The 20,274-nt window shown below is 43.0% G+C and overlaps 1 protein-coding gene across 2 annotated transcripts; it reads right to left on the reverse strand.

Moving 5' to 3' along the window:
- Nucleotides 1-13,980: 13,980 nt before the first annotated feature.
- Nucleotides 13,981-17,246, reverse strand: LOC125433134 (catenin beta-1-like). Of its 2 annotated transcripts, XM_048497531.1 has the most exons (2): nucleotides 14,964-17,246; nucleotides 13,981-14,742 (listed from the first exon to the last, which is right to left on the reverse strand). In XM_048497531.1, exons 1-2 carry the CDS (start codon nucleotides 17,098-17,100, stop codon nucleotides 14,726-14,728), a joined length of 2,154 nt encoding a protein of 717 aa, XP_048353488.1. In that variant the 5' UTR covers nucleotides 17,101-17,246; the 3' UTR covers nucleotides 13,981-14,725. The 2 variants fall into 2 exon arrangements, with proteins under 2 accessions (XP_048353488.1, XP_048353487.1); XM_048497530.1 differs by having other exon boundaries at nucleotides 13,981-17,246.
- Between the last annotated feature and the right edge of the window lie 3,028 nt (nucleotides 17,247-20,274).

The following is a 20,274-nucleotide window of genomic DNA, read 5'->3' on the forward strand; positions in this document are numbered from 1 at the left end:
GAAACCTTACTTCCTAGAGCTGATCACAACAAATAAATGCACTCTTTGTGCTAATAGTTTTACAATGATTGCTCTAAATCATTTACAGTATTAATCCCATTTCCTGCTATGTTTATGAACCAGCAACTTGCTTTATCTGCATGCCACAATTAATGAAAACAGCCCTGTTTATATAGAAACATTCATCTGTTCCAATCACATAGAAAAGGTGGAATAAAGTCGAGACCAAACAGCAGGAAGGGATGCAGACCCCTGAATTTCCAGTCCCCTCTTCGGCCATTTTCTTGGTCTAGATAGAGAATGAGGTGTCAGATTAGGCTGCACCACTTCAGACCAAGTAGACAGGGATCATATTTTAAATGCTTAGTTTAGCCCAGTGTCAAAGGTGACACACCAAATTAGCATAGCACCACACATGATTAGGCTGTATTTTTTTTTTAAAAAATGAATATGTAAGGAATTGTTTCTCCTTTGTTCAAGAGAGGGTCACATTAAGCATTTTCCAGCAGAGTTAAGCAATTTCCTCACTGGCGATTAATCCCAGGATAGTCATCCAAAATATCAAGGTTTCCTCGAGATCTCCCCACTCCCGAACCGCGGAGCACAGATTAATCCCAGCTCTGGCGCTCCCCCCTTATCCCATGTTTCCCCAGAATATGCTTGTATATGCACCTTTTTTAAAAAAAAAACATGCTGGTAATCCATATTGGTGGGCCAGTTCGGGGGTCTGATGCAGTTTCCAATGCCTTGCCATAGACCAGTGTTTCTCAACCTTTTCAACTTCATGGTACCCTTGACCTCACTCTTCATATCTCATGGTACTTCTGCCATCCCCCCACCTTCCCCTCCCAGTGCCCCTGCTTGCCACCCACCCACCTTCCCCTCCCAGGGTGAAGGGAAGCACTGGAAAGTGGGTGGGAAGTGGCTGCTGACTTGTGGCAGGCCCTGCCCCCTGGGCCAGCTCCACATCCTTGCTGGCGCCGGCAGGAGAAACCACAAAAGTGAGGGGGGGCAGTAGTATTGCCGCGGTACCCCTGGGACATGCTCACAGTACCCCAGGGTACCATGGATTGGGTACCCTGGTTGGGAATCGCTGCTGTAGACAGTGACACAAATACTTCCAGCCAATCAGAGCACGACGTGCTTGCGCAGCCTCCCTTTTCTGGCGCAACCCTTGTTGGCTTGCTGGCTGGCAGTCGTCGCCAACCTCCCATTTCTGAAGAGCCCTGAAAGCACAAGCGCCTGCCCACTCTGTCCCTTACTCCCAACACCCACCCACCCCCTCCCTCCATGCAGGAGCACAGGAGTGCATTGATCATCCCATCGCCACTGTCACTCACCCGATAAATGTTTGCGCCTGAAAGGCCTTGTAGGTTGCACTCTACCAGGGGCCCCTCCAGGCACACTTGTGGGCAACATGTAGGTATGTCGTGGGACCAGCCATGATCCCCATTGCAAGAGGCAATTCAGCGCTGAAACACACACATCATTTTATTTAGAGGGGTGCCCTTGTACGCAAAGGAGGCTCTTCCAAAAAAGGGGCCTGACAATGGTGTCTGATCAGGTGATGGGAAGAAGAGAGACCAACATGGGGAAGGAGGGGGGAAATAAGCATCTGTGAGCTCCAAACACTCAGGTCTGGCCATGGCTGGAATGGAGGTCCAGCCTGCATCCCCTCTCCACCTGCTGCCCCTGCACTCCTCTCCCCCTCCCCCTGTGCAGTTCTTCGCTCAGCTTCCATGCGATTCCTCCTCTTCTCTCCATCCCCAGTACAAAAGAATGGGAGATGCCTGGAGCTTTTTTTGGCAAGGCAAGACTCAGGTGTTATCCAAAATGGTGGAATGCAAGGACATTCTTTGGTTGGGGAAATTAGCTATATAGCACAAAGTCACTTAGCGTCGCTTGAGAAGTGTGGGTATCTTGATCACTGTCTGTCTGTCTGTCTGTCTGTCTGTCTGTCTGTCTGTCTGTCTGTCTGTCTGTCTGTCTGTCTGTCTAAGAAACCATAAGAAACCAGCAGAGAAAATAGATTTCCTTTTCATTGGTTTTATATGGGAAAATAACAAATGAAATAAAACAAAAACTCATTCACAGTCACTCAGTTACTGGGGTAAAAACACATGCATTCAAGGGTTCCTAGGATATAATTTAGAGGTGAAAGACAGGTTTTGGATATGGAGAGAGAAGGGATGGGATATCAAAGATTATATTAGCAATCTTGTAGTGTATGTCCAGGAAACAGAGACCTAATGGCTAGGATCTGGATGATCTGCGCAGATGGAACAATATCATGGACCACCATGGTGGGGTGATAATATTGAACAACTGACTGAGGTCTGAGAAATGCTTTGTATAGGAAAAAGCATGTCTTGGGGCTAAGGAAATCCTTGAATAAGGATTCTTCCTGCTGTTCCAAGGTGAGGTAATGGTCTTGAGTATCAGACAATTGAGCTGATGGCTGACCCATTATCTTTGATGGGTTTTTACCAGGTGTTGGACAAAACAGGTAACGACCTTTAATGACCATTACAATATAAGATGGTCACAAGGGGATGATTCACAGGAAAGGTTTAACAAATATAGATAAAAGAGAACTGGCTTTGCCCAGGGTGTGCTGTTTTCCATATTCAAATGTTATTTCCTGAGTATGGGTCAGGCATGAAGTTGTTGGTGCGTGTGTGTGTGGGGGGGAGCCCTTGAGGCAATCTTGCCAGACACAGTCCCAATATGGAGTTTCTGAAACAGACTCCTACGTTTCAGAGCACTGTTATATTAGGTCAGACAGGACAGCATTCTGGGAGAAAGACTCTCTCTCTCACCCTCTGCACTGCTACAGGTCTTAGGTTTGCTACACAGCAGAATTGGGGAAGGGGTGGGAAGGAAAGGAAGAGATGGATTGGATTCCTGAGCAAAGGAACTGGATTCCGGAGCAAAGCGTTCCCTTCTTGGAAACCATGGGAAAGAAATGCTGGGGTGGAAACTGTTGCTAATCCAAGGCTGTATTTTATACTGTACCACTGATGGGGAAGGGGGAAAACACAGAGATGAAGCTGCCATATACTGAATGAAATCCTTGGTCCATCAGTATGGTCTGCTCCAATGGGCAATGGGCTCTCCCGCCATTTCCTATCTGATCTTTTTAAATGGAGATGGCAGGGAATGAATTTGGGACCTCCTGGATGCTCTGCCAATGTGTCACAGTCCCTCTTGGCAAACCAGGGAAACAACATGCTAGCGAGACAGTGTAGTGCTCATGACAGCATGATAACCAATTAGAAGAAAGATGCTTGGGCAGGGATAAAAAAAAGTTCCTGCCCCAACACAGCATGACAGCCAATCAGAATAGGCCCACCAAACTGATCACATGGTAGTGGGGGTTGAGACATTTCTTGAATCCGAGGCAGGCTTAGATGTCTTCCCTAGAAACATGCTGCAGTGAGGAGGTTGAAACCTGGATGAAAAGGTGTGGTTTATTTTGAAACTTGGTTTGATCTACATTTAATGTTCAGTGGGAATTCGGCCTTAGTTAGGTATTTTGTGAATTTTTGTCACACAGAACCCAAAAGGTTCATTATTACTGGCCTACCTATACCAGCTTGCTACTTACAGGAAATTATTATAGTGAGGGGAAAATGAAAGATGTAATCCCTTAACTTGCAGTCAAAAATGGGACAGTCCATTTTGCCACCCCACCATTCTGTTACTTCATGTCAGTTTTGTTCTACTGCATGCGTTAATCAGACATTGGTAGACTTTATACTGGACTAGGGCTTGGTCTAAACATTTATAAAATGAGGTGGCAGAATCCAGAGGTGGTACACTGGATTGAGCAAGTTTAGATACCAGATAGGAGAAGCTGCCATTTTTAAAAACTCCCTTGAGTATAAATTCTCTACAAATAGTTTTTGAAATACCTTAGCACATGAGTGTTAGAGTGAGAGGTTTTAGTCTAGCTTGTTCCTTGGTGTGCCTGCTTTGAGTCATTGAAAAAATGATCTTTGCAGCTGCACTCTGAAGTGGTACAATCAATTCAAACAACTCTAATCTCTGCCTCCTCATGTCTTCATTCTGCTACAATTGCAGACCAGGCCAGGGCTCAACTAAACATTTTTGAGAGAGGGTTTGTGGGAATGTAACCAGTTATGGAGGGAGATATTTTTCTGATAATGGGATTTATTACCTATAGGGAAAAATAACTGTTGCCACCCATGCCTGGGAAAACTGATGAGCATTTTCCTATGAGTTACATACTGCTACTAATGATTTGCATTTAGCACATATTTGTTTCCAGAAATCTGTTCTGCTGTTTCCTTAGCATGCCTAATACCTCATTAAAAAGGGGGCTTCCTCCCATTTTTCAAAATGCATGACAGCAATCATTTTTGAGCTGTTATAATTTGTTGCCTGCATTACTCCCCAGAGACATTATATATGTAGATTGCTCTCTCAATATATACAAAACTCAATAATAATAATATTAATAGCTAATATGTTTCCTCCACTGCACTGTAGAATTGAGAAGGAAAAAAATTAAAGTTTTAATATAATGAAAAATGATATAGCAGCTTTAATATTCTTTTGCTTATGGTTCAGCAAGTACATTCGTTAAAGTTTTAATTTGCAAAGATCTTGCATAGATAAAATCAAATGTGCCTGGTTGTATACCTAGATTGGAAAAGAGAAATATTTCTCCTCTGTATGTATAGTATGTGCATTAGTTTATATTTTCTGTTTTTGTTTGTGCCATGATGTAATAGAAGATGTGTAAAAATAGCTAAATAGCTAAAATCCTGTCTTTTTATGTGAAAAAATTAGAAATATATTTTTAAAAAACCTCCTAACAACAACAGGGAGGAAAGGGAGGGAGTTAGGTGTGAAATCAAGACAATCAGAAAAAAACCTGAAGAATTGAATCACAAAATGTATCTGGAATGTTTCCATGTCTGACTGACAAATTAGAAAGAGGAGCCACACCAGGTGTACATGCGGTTCCTCATCAAACTGGGCATATGCATGCAGAATCTGACTCCCTTTACAAATAAAAAAAAGCCAAAGAATGGGGCCAAGTACAGATAAGGAACTTTTTCCTAGAGTTCTTAAGAAACACTCAGATTTGTACACATTTAACAATTGGGGAGGTTACAAAATCTCTTCACATAAGAGAAGCAATATCTATACCTTTTAGAGATGAACGCCCAGTGAGATCTTACAAGATTACATTCTGACAGTGGCCATTTTGGGGGGTTGCTAGGAAACCATAATATTTCTGTGCTATTCAGACATTGGCTACTGTTCATCAAAGATGGTGGGAGGGGATGGAAATGAGGAAAGAGGAAAGAAGAAGCTGAAGGGGATTTGACAGAAATGTAAGTTAGACCCCTTCCGCACACGCAAAATAATGCGTTTTCAAACCACTTTCACAACTGTTTGCAAGTGGATTTTGCTATTCTGCACAGCTTTAAAGAGGACTGAAAGCAGTTTGAAATTGCATTATTCTGCATGTGCGGAATGAGCCTTAGATTGGTGAGAGAGAAGAAAAGGGAAGACACAGCCAGGGAGAGGGAAAAACTGAAGGGCAGGTTTATGCAGTTGGGTAGGAAGGAGAAAAGGGAACAGGAGAATGAGAGAAGCTATGGGGTGTGCTGATGAACAGGAGAAAATAGTGTGGGGAGGGAGATAACGGAATGATCCCTCATTTATTCACAAATAATTCTATGATCAACAGAACTGTTGATTTATTTGCAGTCTTGATGTGTGCGTAAGTATGATTGTGATCATGCTTATGGAAATTCATTTTGGAAGCAAGAAGATACAACTTACAACGACTCTTATTTCACAGTTGAAAACTTTAATGTCTAATAGATTACACCATTATCTAACATTATCTGCTGCTACTGTATTTTGTCTTAACATAATCATTGAAATGCTCTCTAGAGAAACCATATAATATCTTGCTTCCAAGGGGGGAAATTAGTAATTACCATATATGTGATTCTGTATATGTTTTTATTAAAGAATTGTGTGGACATTGACTGACTGGTTTCAATATCTCTGTGTAAGGGAGATAATTAAAATATTGGAGATGGGTAAAAAGTCCATAGGCAGTAAAAGGCTGCTGGGAGAAATTTGCATATCTGGCTGTCAGTGAACTCTGATGAGTTACGCAAAGCTTAATGGAAGCCATGAATCTGGCTATTTAAATCAATTTTGTGTTAATACCGCTATTTGATCCTCCATTCTGGACAGAATTTTATATGCAGAAACCAGAACTTTACATGCAGAATTAGAATCTGGAGTACAACTGGATCTATTCTGTCACCAGCAAAGCTACATTATAGTGTTCAGGCAGTTCAGATGTCCAAATGCGTATGTTCACATAAAACAAGTGGATTCACATTGAGCTAAGCATATGGTGAACAGTTTGCTGTCATCAGCCATTTTGTGCACAAGTAGTCACATACCGCAGATTTGAACTGACCCTGTTAAAGATGGGTTGAGTTGTATTTAATGAGTGAATTGGCATTTAATTGAGAGGACTGCATGACTATAAACATTTAATGAGAGAATTGCATGACTTTAAACCAAAACTTGCAGTGATTTACTCAACTCATTTTTTTCTTTTGTTGTGTGAGTCAACACTGAGAGACCTCTGTAACAACATTTGATTGGCTGAAAGGAATGGCATTGTGCAGATGTCCCATAAGGAATGATGGGAGCACTGTTTTGAGCCTTAACCAGAGACCTCCATAACTGGAGGCAAATTATCATAAAAGTTATATTCATGTCTCCTGCGGTCATTTCTACTTCCTGTAGCTAGCTATTGCCAGCAAAACTAGATTGCTTCCTCTTTCCTTCTCTTCTCCACTGGGGCCACTCTTTTTTCCAAGTCTCCATCTTCTTTTCCTATGTCTCTTTTGCTTTCTTTTGCCCAACTGCCTTCTCAAGTTTCAGGTTTGATTTCCTTGGCAGGACTGACAAGAGTCACTACATCAGGGGTATATCTATTGAAGATGGGGCCCAAGGCAGGCACTGCCCAGCATTGAGCTGTACCCCTCCCAACTCTATGTGGAATGAAGGGGGATGTGTGCAGTTAAAGGCTGAGCTTGGCCTTGCAAGTTCCACCTACAAATGCTGCGGCTTAAATCTGGATCCAGACAGGCTGAGCCCAGCTTTGAACTGGGTTTAGCTTCATACTGCTGCCTCTGCTTCTGAAGCTCTGCCTCCAAAATCTATGTGACTTCAGAGGTGAAGCTTCGAAGGCAAAGCCAGCAGTATAAAAGTAGACCCAATCAGGCTGAGCCTATAGTTCAGGGCAGGCCTCCACTTGACTAGCTTTAAACTGTAGGCTTCAAGGCAGACCCCATAGTTTAAAGCTAGACCTGGCCAAACCCAGCTTTGAACTGCACTCCCCAAACTGCACATTGAGTTCAGGGAGGGGCGTGCATCCCATACCCCAAACTTTACATGGAGGTCAGGGCTGGGGGCACAGTTCAACAGCAGAAGCAGGGCTTCTGGAGGGGGGAGTGGGCTGCCTGGCACACCGCCCTCAAGCTGGCATACACCCCTCAAACATTAGGAATATATTATCGTCCCCCTGACCAAAGCGCAAAAGAGGATTCTGAGATGGAAAAAGAAATGAGAGAGGCCAACAAAAGCAAAAACGTAGTGGTAATGGGCGATTTTAACTAACCCCACATAAACTGGAAAATGCACGTTCAGGTCATAGTAAGGAGAGATTATTTCTGGATATGCTAAATGACTGTGGCTTAGAGCAGATGGTTGTGGAACCAACCAGGGGGGAGGGGATCCTAGATCTAATTCTATGTGGGACCCAGGACCTGGTGCGGGAAGTCAGTGTTGTTGAGCCGATAGGGAACAGCGACCACAATGCTGTCAGATTCAGTATCTCAGCATGCGAACAAGTGACAACTACTAATGTAGTTACATTTGCCTTCAGAAAGGGAAATTTCTCAAAGATGAGGGGGATAGTGCGCAGGAAGCTGAAAGGGAAAATCAAGAGAGTCAAAACTGTCCAAGATGCTTGGAGGTTATTTAAAAACACAGTCATAAAAGCTCAGCTGGAATGTGTTCCGCAGGTTAGGAAAGGCAGCACCCAGTCCAAAAGAAAGTCACCATGGTTAACAAGGGAGGTTGAGGAAATTATCAGAAAAAGATGTCTTTTTGAAAATGGAAGTCCAACATGACTGATGAGGAATACCAGAGAGAACATAAATGGTGGCAAATGAGAAGCAAGTTAGCTATAAGGGAGGCAAAAAAGGGTTATGAGGAATGCATGGCTGCGAACATCAAGACCAGCAACAAACAGTTCTTCAAGTACATCAAAAGCAGGAAGCCAGCTAGGGAAGTGGTAGACCCGTTAGGTGACAAAGTAACAAAAGGTGAGCTAAAAGATGACAGGGAGATTGCAGAGATGCTGAATGAATTCTTTGCATCTGTCTTCACCCAAGAGGAGGTGAGGAACATTCCTGCACCTGAACCAAGCTTCTTAGGAGGCGATTCCGAGGAACTAGCGAAGATAGTGGTAGACAAGGAAGAAGTTCTGGCAGCCATTGATAAACTAAATGCGACCAAATCCCCTGGTCCAGATTGCATTCACCCAAGAGTTCTTAAAGAGCTCAAGCATGAAATTGCTCATGTTCTCACTTTAATATGCAACTTATCCCTGAAATCAGGCTCTATCCCTGAAGACTGTAAGATGGCCAATGTCACACCAATCTTTAAGAAAGGATCTAGGGGGGACCCAGGAGACAGGCCAGTCAGTTTGACATCTGTTCCTGGTAAATTAGTCGAATCTATCATTAAAGATAAAATTATAAAACATGTAGAAAAGCAAGACCTGCTGAGGAAGAGTCAGCATGGCTTTTGCAGAGGCAAGTCCTGTCTTACAAACTTACTAGAGTTCTTTGAGGGTGTAAACAGGCATGTGGATAAGGGGGAACCAGTGGACATTGTCTACTTGGATTTCCAAAAGGCTTTTGACAAAGTTCCTCACCAGAGACTGTTGAGAAAACTCAGCAATGAAGGAATAAGAGGGGAAGTCCTCCTATGGATTAAAAACTGGTTGAGGAACAGGATGCAAAGGGTGGGTGTAAATGGGAAGTTTTCACAATGGAGAGATGTAGGGAGTGGTGTCCCCCAAGAATCCGCCTTGGGACCAGTGCTCTTTAACCTATTCATAAATGACCTGGAAGTAGGGGTGGGTAGCGTGGTGGCCAAGTTTGCAGATGATACAAAATTATGTAGGGTGGTGAGAACCACAAAGGATTGTGAAGAGCTCCAAGCGGACCTTGATAAACTAAGTGAGTGGGCTAAGAAATGGCAAATGCAATTCAATGTAGCAAAATGTAAAGTGATGCACATAGGGGCAAAAAATCCAAACTTCACATACACGCTACAGCGGTCAGTGCTATCACTCACAGACCAGGAAAGGGATTTGGGCGTCTTAGCTGATAGTTCCATGGGAATGTCAACTCAATGCATGGCAGCTGTGAAAAAGGCAAACTCTATGCTGGGGATAATTAGGAAAGGAGTTGATAACAAAACTGCAAAGATTGTCATGCCCTTATATAAAGCCGTGGTGCAACCGCACTTGGAGTACTGTGTTCAGTTCTGGTCGCCACATCTCAAAAAGGATATTGAAGAGATAGAAAAAGTGCAGAGAAGGGCAACAAGGATGATTGAAGGATTGGAGTACCTTCCTTATGAGGAGAGGTTGCAGCGTTTAGTTTGGAGAGGAGACATCTGAGGGGGGATATGATTGAAGTCTATACAATTATGCATGGGATAGAAAATGTTGACAGAGAGAAATTTTTCTCTCTTTCTCACAATACTAGAACCAGGGGGCATACATTGAAAATACTGGGGGGAAGAATTAGGACTAATAAAAGGAAACATTTTTTTCACACAACATGTGATTGGTGTTTGGAATATGCTGCCACAGGAGGTGATGATGGCCACTAACCTGGATAGCTTTAAAAAGGGCTTGGACAGATTTATGGAGAAGTGGATCTATGGCTACCAATCATGATCCTGCTTGATCTGAGATTGCAAATGCCTTAGCAGACCAGGTGCTTCAGAGCAACAGCAGCAGAAGGCCATTGCTTTCACATCCTGCATGTGAGATCCCAAAGGCACCTGGTGGGCCACTGCGAGTAGCAGAGTGCTGGACTAGATGGACTCTGGTCTGATCCAGCTGGCTTGTTTTTATGTTCTTAAGCTGTGCCTGGGGCATGAGCCCTGACTTTCCCCACGCTAGATACACCTTTGTACCAGATCCCCTCTTACAAATTCCCTCAGTGAATGACATCATGTGGCCCAGATCCATTCCAACCATATCAAAGCAAATTGTTTTATTTGCCTGCCTCCATGTGCCCCTCCCCCAGCTTCTCCTTCTTGGCAGACCTGTTCTATTTTTGTTTTTGTGAACCTTTCTGCTTGCTTTGCCATTCTGTGACATTATAGCAGTTCATCCAACCACTGACAGAGGTTTCATCGTTACAACCAAATTCCATTCTACTTTGCCGTGTAGGTCCTTTATGCACATATCACTGTGAGATTGAGAAACAGTCACTTCACAATATTTGCTTCATAATCAGGATTTTTTGTGTGCACAATTTCCCCCCTTCATCTTTTTGTTACCATCCTGTGAAGTGTCTTTATTTGAGCAGATCTACCATTTTGCCCACCCACCTGCCTCTTTGTTGTTGCCATTCAACCTCTATTTTGGGAGATCGCTGCCTTTTTGTTTTATTTTTCTGACTGTCTGTGCTCAAGCATTAGTTCACAGACATGTCTTCATTAAATTAGGCAGCCAATAAAGAATAAAGAGCAAGAAGGGAGCAGTCTGCCATGGGGATCATACTGCTTCCCTCTATGTAGCTTGGCAAGTGAGGGAGGGAGAAAAGAAAGTAGTTGCTTCTTGGGGGAGGGAGAGACAAAGAAAGCTTTCAAGCAGTTTCTCAATGAACCATGAGCCCTGTAAATTTTGCCATATTCACTGCTCTGTCACTAGACTGTTAAAGTGTGTGAGAGAAAATTTCCCCAAACCTTGAAATTGTCCTGAAATGGTGGGTGTTAGATTGGGAGGAAGTATTTTAATTTGGACAGGAAGGTGGAGTGGAAAACCTTTAGGCAATCATTATACTTACAGACAAAAGTCCTTTTAATGATTCCCTTCTTCTGATGGAAGTTCCCTCACACTGAGAGAGCCTGTGAGAGCTTTTCCTGCCTGGTCCAGTCTACATGGCACCAATATGATGTCTGTGCAACTGCACAGCTGCATGGCTTACAGGGAACATTGCTTATAGGTCTCTTTCACTTACCCTATGAAGTGGGGGGGATCACATTTACAGAGCATTCAGAAAACCTCAGGATTCTCAGATCTGAAAGCAAGCTCAGTGCCAAAGAAGAGAAAAAATGTACATAAATGAGAATCAAATCCAAAGGGAACATACACTCGAAGCAAAGGAGATCACATGTGCATAAAGGGCCATAGACATCCTTTTGAATGCATTCTAGAAATCTTTCTCTTGTTTCGGAAGTCTAAGCTGTTTCTCCTGAAGTTGGACAAAGTAAAAAAAGTAGGTTTAATTTACTTTTATTTACTTTCAAAAGAAGCCCGGGAGTAGACTTTTCAACTTTATTTGATTGTAGTTGTAGAATTGTTGGAAAAATGCAATTAAACCTACTTACATTAAATGATCCGGCTTCACTTAGAAATTGCAAAGCAAATGGCAAATCTCTTAACTCTTAAGTCAATTTAGCAAGGATTAGACCCCTAAGGGGAGAAATCTTCTTAAACCAGTAGAAAGCTTTCTCCTGCTATTTTAGTAAGCAAATACAGAGAGTCAGACATTTAATAAATAAAAATTTATCAAAAAAATTCAACATTCAGCTCTATCTTTTCCCCTATGTGGCCACATTGAATACATGACCTGAGCAGATTTTATAGCTCACTATGAAATTCAGGTGCTAGTAGAAGATAAGGAACAACTGCTTACTGAATTACTAAAATTGTCAGGTTTATAACTTTATATGTTGGGGTCTGTGAGGTATGATTGGAAGAGAAATTAATACATTAAGAAATTCCACATCACCATTGCAAATCCCTCTCTCCGTGGTTCTGTAATATCAGTGGTTCAAGCAGGCTGATGACTCTTATTCTCCATTTTCCTTTGACTGTTTTCATCATTCTTTGTTTTTGGAGTCTATTTTGTCCTCAACAAGCCTCTTTGGGTTACTTTGTTGTTGTTGTTTTTGAGGGGGGGATATTATTGCAAGTTACCTCATTGTGCTGCTTTAATTAGTGGTTGCTGTGAAAGCTATTCTCTTTTCTACCCTGTTTTCCCAAAAATAAGACATCCCCTGAAAATAAGACGTAGTAGAGGTTTTGCTGATGTGCTAAATATAAAGCATCCCCCAAAATTAAGACATAGCAAAGTTTTTGTTTGGAAGTATGTCCGTTGACCAGAGCATGCAGCTGTGGAGCTGAAAAATAAGACATCCCCTGAAAATAAGACATAGCACATCTTTGGGAGCAAAAATTAATATAAGAAACTGTCTTATTTTCGGAGAAACATGGTGTAAGACATAGTGACTGGCTGCGCAGGTGGGAAGGAATTAGTACGTGTGCAGTGCTGGGGTGGGGTGCCCCATCCACTTATCCTGGTCTCTACGCATTCAAAAGTCCAAACAGACTTTCCGTTGCCTTTCACATTAAATGCCACTTTCAACATTCTATTGCTTTCCATGGAATTTTCAATTGGTCTTTTAAAAAGTGTTATCCCACCTCCCCACTTAGGTTAATTTACAAAGTCATGTAATTCTGTATACCAGGAGACTTCCTTGAGCAAATAGGTATATTAATTATTCTCTTGAAAACAATGTATCTTCATCAAAGCCTTTGATCTTTGCATGTATCACTTTATTGATAGATTCTTTGATACTGATTTTTAGAATGTAATTCTAAAAGTCACATGTTATGTATACCAGAAATTCTTACTACATTTTTTTGGGATCCACAAGGCTTCCCTCAAAGTTCTGATAGCCTTGGAAAACAGTATGCACCCCTCAAATAGATATACTATAAAAGAAGTAAGTTTTTGAGTCCTGAAGCACCTTAAAACAATTAAGTTTTTCCTGGGTATAAGCTTTTGAGAGTCCTTCCCCATATGCCTGAAACCAAAAGAAGTAAGTGAGTGTAGGATCAGGGGCAAGTTTATTTGAAGTGCTTTGTGTTACCCAAAATGATAGGGTCTCCCCCTTTTGGAGTGGGGAATTAGCGAGGGCAGATCTTGCATAGTGAGAGGCTGGGTAACTATTACGAGATCTTTTCCACCAGAGTTTATTTACAGAGGTGGTTTCCAGAAGGAATCTGAAAGAATCAAGAGTAAAGTTTAACAAGCACACAAATAAAGCAAGCACATGGAGTATTCACACAGTCCTAGGACTTAGTTAGAGTTGAGGGAACAGATCTGGAATAGATCGGGGAAGGCTATAATTACCTTATCCGGAAAAAGGGATAAAAAAACCCACTGAGCTTCCTACACTGAGCTCCAAAGAGGCAGGGTGAAAGCAGATGGCATGCAGTGTGAGAGGGATTCGTCCAGAAAGCGCTGGGCTCAGTATTAATCAGACAGAGAGATGTTCAGGAAAATAGCTAAAACCTTGTGCTGGGTGGACAATCTGTTAGTAGAGGAAAACAGATCCTTGGGCTATGCTAAGTGACCCAATCTCCCCAGTACAAAGGCAGCTCTTGTTCTCCAGAGAAGAAACAAGAGGAGGACACTTAGGTTTAATATTCTAAGCCCAGGGAGTACCTGGGCTTAGATTATTAGATTTTGGGGTGAAATTTATTATACCTCTGGGATAATGCCAATGCAGATAAAGGTAGTTGTTGTAGAGGTTAGTCAGGAAACTAGAAGAGGGTTTAGGGCTTAGAAGAATACCTGGCAGGAATTCTTTTTTTTTTTGAATTAAAAGTTTACTTTAATTCTGAACCATTTGTATAACTGTTCTCGTGAAGCATCTGTATCACAGCAGGCTACAATGACATTGGGATAAAAGGCAACTGGTAAGCTGTCCAATACAAGGTTCCATACAACTGTTCTTACTGGCCCCTACCCAGACATCTCCAGATAAAGTTTTTGATCAAAAACATGAAATAGATCCACCTGCTTATTTTAAGCATATCAAAAAGGAAACTAATTGGACCATTTCTATTTTGTCTAATTTTTTATACAAAAAGGCTACACAATGTTACACTTTTCAGAATACGATTAGAGTGATTATGAATTAGTGTTCTACACCATTACTCGATCCTTAAAAATCAGAAATTGCTGTAGCGTATTCACTATAACTTAAACACAGACTTAAAACCCTACAGTTACTGCAAAAAAAGGAACTACCTTTAAAGCAAGCAAGGTCAGTACCATTACAGAGATTTTAAAAATTAAAAAAAGTCTTAAACAAGCAAGGCTAGGGTTTGATAAATTCCATCTTGTGAATCATTCTTGTGCATTCTTCGTTTCATGAGTCACTCCCCAAATCCATTTGTTACTCCTCGACCAAAAGGACCAGAACAAAAAGTTTACTTCAGTTGTTCCCATAGGAAACTCAGCTTGGTTAGTGTGTCAGGCACTTTCTGAGATACTAGCCTACCCCTCGAGCCCTCTCAGCAACTCTACAGGCCAATCACAATGCAAGATCATTCAGACAATACAGCTAACGGCTGATTTACAGGTCAGTATCGAACCAGGCCAACTGATTACTGTCATTTGGAGGCAACCCATCCATAAGGTCCTGGGCATGTCCTAGATCTGGCAGCCCATCAACTGGGTAGTCAGCACCAGGGTGGTGGCCACCCATTTCATGTTCCATCATTGGGTCCATACCCAAGGCACCTTGACCATATCCTCCAGAGTGGAAAGAACGGTAACTAGGATCATCTGGGCGATATCCAAGAGGTTCTCCCTGGGCACCAATATCAAGGGCAAGATCAGCAGTCTCATTCCAAGTCATTGGTTCAGTCCTGAATAAAGAGCTGGTCAATTCAACTGAAAGCCGTTTCTTATAGTCTTGTGGCTTATCCTCAGACATTCTAAACAGCACTGCAGCTGCATAAGTTGCCACACCCACATTCCTAGAATGAAGAAGTTCTGTAAGCAGAGCTGTTGCACCCTCTGCTTCAATGGCCTCTGCAGCTTCTTTATCTTGAGCCAGTTCACACAATACACCAGCCGCTGCTCTCTGAATATTCTCAATAGGGGAATACAGCAGCTGAACAAACAGTGGAATGGTATTGAGACCCCTTATTACAATACGATTGTGGACGTCTCTAGCCAGGATATGAAGGGCTCCAGTGCAGCCTTCAACTATCTCCTCCATTCGCACACCCTCCACAAACTGCTGCTGTGTGCCACCCATTGAAGTACGACGCTGGGTATCCTGATGTGCTCTAACCAGCAACTGGACTAGTCTTGGAATAGCACCTTGTTCACGTAAAGGAGCATGATTTGCTGGGCAGAGAGCAAGATTGCGGATCAGTCCAACAGTAGCCTTGATTAGAGGCCAGTGAGATGGTGGATGCAAGAGTTTTACCACCACTGGAAGTCCATAATGGAGTCGCACTGCATTCTGAGCCATCTCAGCTTCCTGATGCCGACTGGTGAGGTGACGGAGTGCACAAATGGCTGGTTCAGTGATGTCTTCCCTATCACCGGCTCGAAGAATTGTGCGCACAAGAGCCTCAATGCCACCAACCTGGCACACCACCATTTTATTCTTGTAGTTGTTACAGGTAAGGTTAGAAAGGATACCAGCAGCACAGGTTACAACATTGATATCATCTGATCCTAAAAGCTGCACAAGGGTTCCCAGAAGACCCTCCATACCTTCCTGCTTAGTTGCAGCATCTGAGAGATTTCTAAGAGTCCAGAGACAATTCTGAACAAGACGCTGACTTGGATCTGTAAGGTGGAGTCCTAAAGCTTGCATCCCACCAGCCTCAACAATGGCAGGTTTGTTACTAGAGCAAACTGACAGCACCTTCAGCACTCTACTTGTGGTCCACAGCAATTTCTCATAGGTGTAAGTCCTCATTATGTTCACTAGAGCTTGGGGTCCACCACTTGCTAGAATGATAAGCTTACTTTCTTGATTGCCATAAGCAAGAATCTGAAGGCAGTCTGTTGTAATAGCCAAAAACTTAACATTTGTCTTGTTGAGCAAGGCAACCATTTTCTGCAGACCCCCTGCTAGACGAACAGCCATTTTGGCACCTTCTTGATGTAAGAGAAGATTGTGTAGAGTAGTAATGGCATAGAAGAGTACAGAATCCACTGGAGAACCAAGCATTTTAACCAGAGCAGGAATGCCTCCAGATTTGAAGATTGCCAGCAAGCCTTCACGATGATGAGAGAGGTTATGTAGTGTACCAGCAGTACAACGTGCTGTCTCCACGTCATTTGTATTCTGCATAGTACGGACAATGGCAGAAACCATTTGTGGCGAGCGCATGATAGCATGGCGAGAGGCTTCCTTTTTGGACAACTGATGAACCATAACTGCAGCCTTGTTTACCACCACCTGGTCCTCATCATTCAACAGTTTGGTCAGTTCTGGGATGGCACGGGTTGCTAGTTCTGCATCATCTTGGTAGTTTATCAAATTGACCACAGCATGTTTTAACATCTGAGAAGGTTCAGCCAGGCGTTGAACATTTGTTGGATGAGCAGCATCAAACTGTGTTGATGGAATCTGCATGCCTTCATCCAGAGTTTCAGGAAACATGGCAGCACGCACTCTCTGTGCTCGGGTCATAGCATATTGCCCATCAATATCAGCAACCTGCTCTTGGGTGAAGGACTGGGAGAATCCTTGTTCCCACTCATACAGAACTTGGGTGGTATCAACATCATCATCTTCAGGGTTTCCTTTGCCACTCAGAGAGGGAGCTGTTGTGGTAGCACCAGAGTGGATCCCAGAGTCCAGGTATGATTGCTGCTGCCAGTGGCTGACAGCTGCCTTTCTGTCTGGTTCCATTGCCATGTCCAATTCCATTAAGTCTGCTTGAGTTGCCATGTTCCTTCCTGTGCTCCCAGAACTGTGGTCTGTTGATCTTCAGACCACTGGCAGGGAGGCGAGAGCACGGGGGCCCCACGGCTCCCTCTTCCAGCCGCCGCGGTCACCTTCTCTCGGTCTCACCGCGCCCCGAGTAGCCGCCGCGGTCCCCAGCTGGCAGGAATTCTTGATTAAGTTAGCCAGCATACCTTTTGTATCACTGAGGCAAATGTGTCGTGGCTGAAGTGGGAACTGGTTTTTCTCAAGCTAGAGGCTTTGGGTTTTTTTTAAAAAAAAATGCTTTAGGAAGAGTTGAGGCTGCTATTCACAGGTCTATGTTGGCAGGAGATCCTTGCTCAGGCAGGTTTTTACCTTAGTGGTGATCCAATTCAGGGATGGCATCCATCTTGGCACTGCATTGCTAGGCTACCTCCAAGGTTGGCATAATAGGTAGAGACACTGCTGTCCAAAGAAAACAGGTCTCCCCCACTTACCATGGATCTGTCTGGCAACACTTCCCTTCAGACAGAGAAGGGCTGGATTTCAATGCCACATTGCTCTGTTCTGCTCTGGTCTGGCTCTGCCCTCTGAGCTGGGAGCCAGAGCTGGTCTGTCCTCGGCCTCCCTTTTGAAAGCTCTACCCTTGGTTCTTGGACACAATCAGTGGCCTCCCTCTATTTAGAAGCTGCACAGGAGTGTGGCCAAGGTGATGAGGGACCAATAGTTCTTTTAAAGCAATTTTTGCAACATTACTTTTTCTCCTCACCCCCAATCTGAAGGTCAAAGGGTCAGCAGTCTATGGTTGCCTGTCTCATAAAGGGCCAGCTGCGATTGGGTGGGTTGGTTGGTATGAGGATCATTGCAATAAGTAACCCAACTGGGCCTGGTGGATGCCAGGCTTAACCATGTTAGGGCTTAGAAGAAAAGGTGTTTGGTCTCTACCCCCACTAGCCAACACTAGGCATTTTTGCCATCCCCAGGGTGCTGTATTTGGCCCGTGCGGAAAGGGCCTCTGTGTGATAAGAAATGCCTTGAGAAGTTTAATTGGAGAATGTTTAAAAATAACAATTATTTGTCCTTAGTACACACAAACTATTTTGAGTCACTGATGTGGCTATGCTTTTGTTTGGATAAGCCCAGAACCTTAACTATATGGAATCACATCTGACATCTTCCTCGGCAGACTAGGAATTCTGCTGTGCTTCTGCATCAGTATGATTAAGTGATCCAATCAGAATTATCCACTTCCAGTAGAGGCTACTTAATAGGAAGCAAGGCCAAAGCCAGGGGTAATACAGAGATGAATTGTTCTTTTGGAATGTTGTGCATGGGTAATCTTATTTTAATTAGTTAGTTCCCCATTATGCATACGAGAAGTTTGCTTATGACATTAGTTTGGGAATAATTGTTTGAATTTAATGGCAAACCATCATCAACAGACAGGTCTGAAATATAGTTGGGATGTTTCAGAACAATCTGTGTGTGTAATGGAGGAGTTGCTTTGCAGAATTGTGCAACTATATAATATATATTATAAAATTTTAAAAACATATGTGTAAAAGAAAATAAAAACAATCGTTTAAAATATAATATCCTAAATACTTTATTGCTATTGACATCAGATTACACAAGCTCAACTTTATTTACACATTTTAGAGAAATGTTCCTTTTTTCATTTTTTGGGACATTTGATCATGTAATAGACAGGTTAGTTTACACAGCTGAATGCACTTCACATTCAAAACTGAAATAATTATGTTAAGCTTTTTTTAAAAAAAAGTTAGCCTCTTCAAAATAATGCTGACTCTGCTTTTTTGCTTTTGCCCTAAAATTTAACACTTGATAGATGATTTCTTTGATACAGATTTCCACAGTTCAACTGGATCTACTAGTCTTCCATAGAAGGACACCTTTTGCACATTGTTGAACTTGAGGGTTTGACCATAGGAAAAACACCTTTGACCCTGTCCCTGCATGGTTGCTGGTTTCTCATGAGGACACCTATGTGTGGAGAAACGTTGACACATATACTTCCTTATGATCCCTGATTCTGCTTTCTGAGATAGAGTCAACATGGTGTAGCGGTTAAGAGTAGTGGACTCTAATTTGGAGAACTAGGTTTGATTCCCCACTCCTCCACATGAGCAGCAGACTCTAATGTAGTGAACCAGGTTTGTTTCCCCACTCCTGCACATGAAAACTGCTGGTGACCTTGGGGTAATTAAGTAAGCTGCTATGGAGAAGTAGTGGAATAAAAATTTGATAGCTGCACAGGCACTATTATCCTTGTCTTGCATATGAGAAGCTGAAGGAAAAATTACTTGCCTGATACCTCCTAGCTTGCCTGATACCTCCTAGCCTAGTTGAAAAGAGCTAGAATTTTATTTATTTTGTAAATGTATCTGTTATGTCTCAAAGAGTCAGGAGTCGGAGGAACAAAACATGGTGCTTTATTTCAAAGCTGCTACTCACACATAGCCTAAAATCACTCTGCAGCTGTGCTCAATATAACACACCTACTGATTACCAATTCCAGTGCAACAGCTGCAGACTCTTAAAACAATACAGTACCTCACAATCAATACAATACATTACACCCCTTCCCCCTAACTCCTGTAATAATCTGGTGGGATTCTCTTTCGCTGAGATCGTCTCAGCTCCCGCTCTGGCTCCTGAGTCTGTGTTTGTTCCTGGTTCTGCAAAACAATTGGACCCTTTGCTGTTTCCTTATCCTGCATCTCCATCTGTGCCCCTAACGCCCCAGGTTCCTCTGGGACAATTGGACTATTTACTGCTTCCTCATCCTGCAGCTCCATCTGCCCCCTTAACGCCCTAGATTCGAGGACCTGGGGTTCCTGATCTACTGTTGGACCTGGCACTCTCTTCCTTACTTGGTCAACATGTCTGCGGATCACCCGCCCCTCTTCAGTTTCCACCCTATAAGACAAGGGCCCTGTCGGCTGCCTCACAACTGCTGGGACCCAACATGGACCTGCTCCATATCATCCCTATCAAATGTCCGAGGTGCTTCGAACACCTGATTTTCTTGCCGTGGACGATCATCAACTGACTAGGGATGCAGTCGGGCTAGCAACGTTGTAAGTTTCCGATTCATCAGCAACTCCGCAGGACTCCTCCCGGTGGCTGTGCACGGTGTTATGTGCTGTGTTAACAAAAAATTCGCCAACCGACGGT

This window comes from Sphaerodactylus townsendi, linkage group LG05 (genome assembly GCF_021028975.2).
Source record: "Sphaerodactylus townsendi isolate TG3544 linkage group LG05, MPM_Stown_v2.3, whole genome shotgun sequence".
In the NCBI taxonomy this organism is placed as follows: Eukaryota; Metazoa; Chordata; class Lepidosauria; order Squamata; family Sphaerodactylidae; genus Sphaerodactylus; species Sphaerodactylus townsendi.

Coding starts and splice junctions, on each gene's coding strand:
- LOC125433134 (XM_048497530.1), bottom strand. CDS start 17,100: ATGGCAACTCAAGCAGACTTAATGGAATTGGACATGGCAATGGAACCA.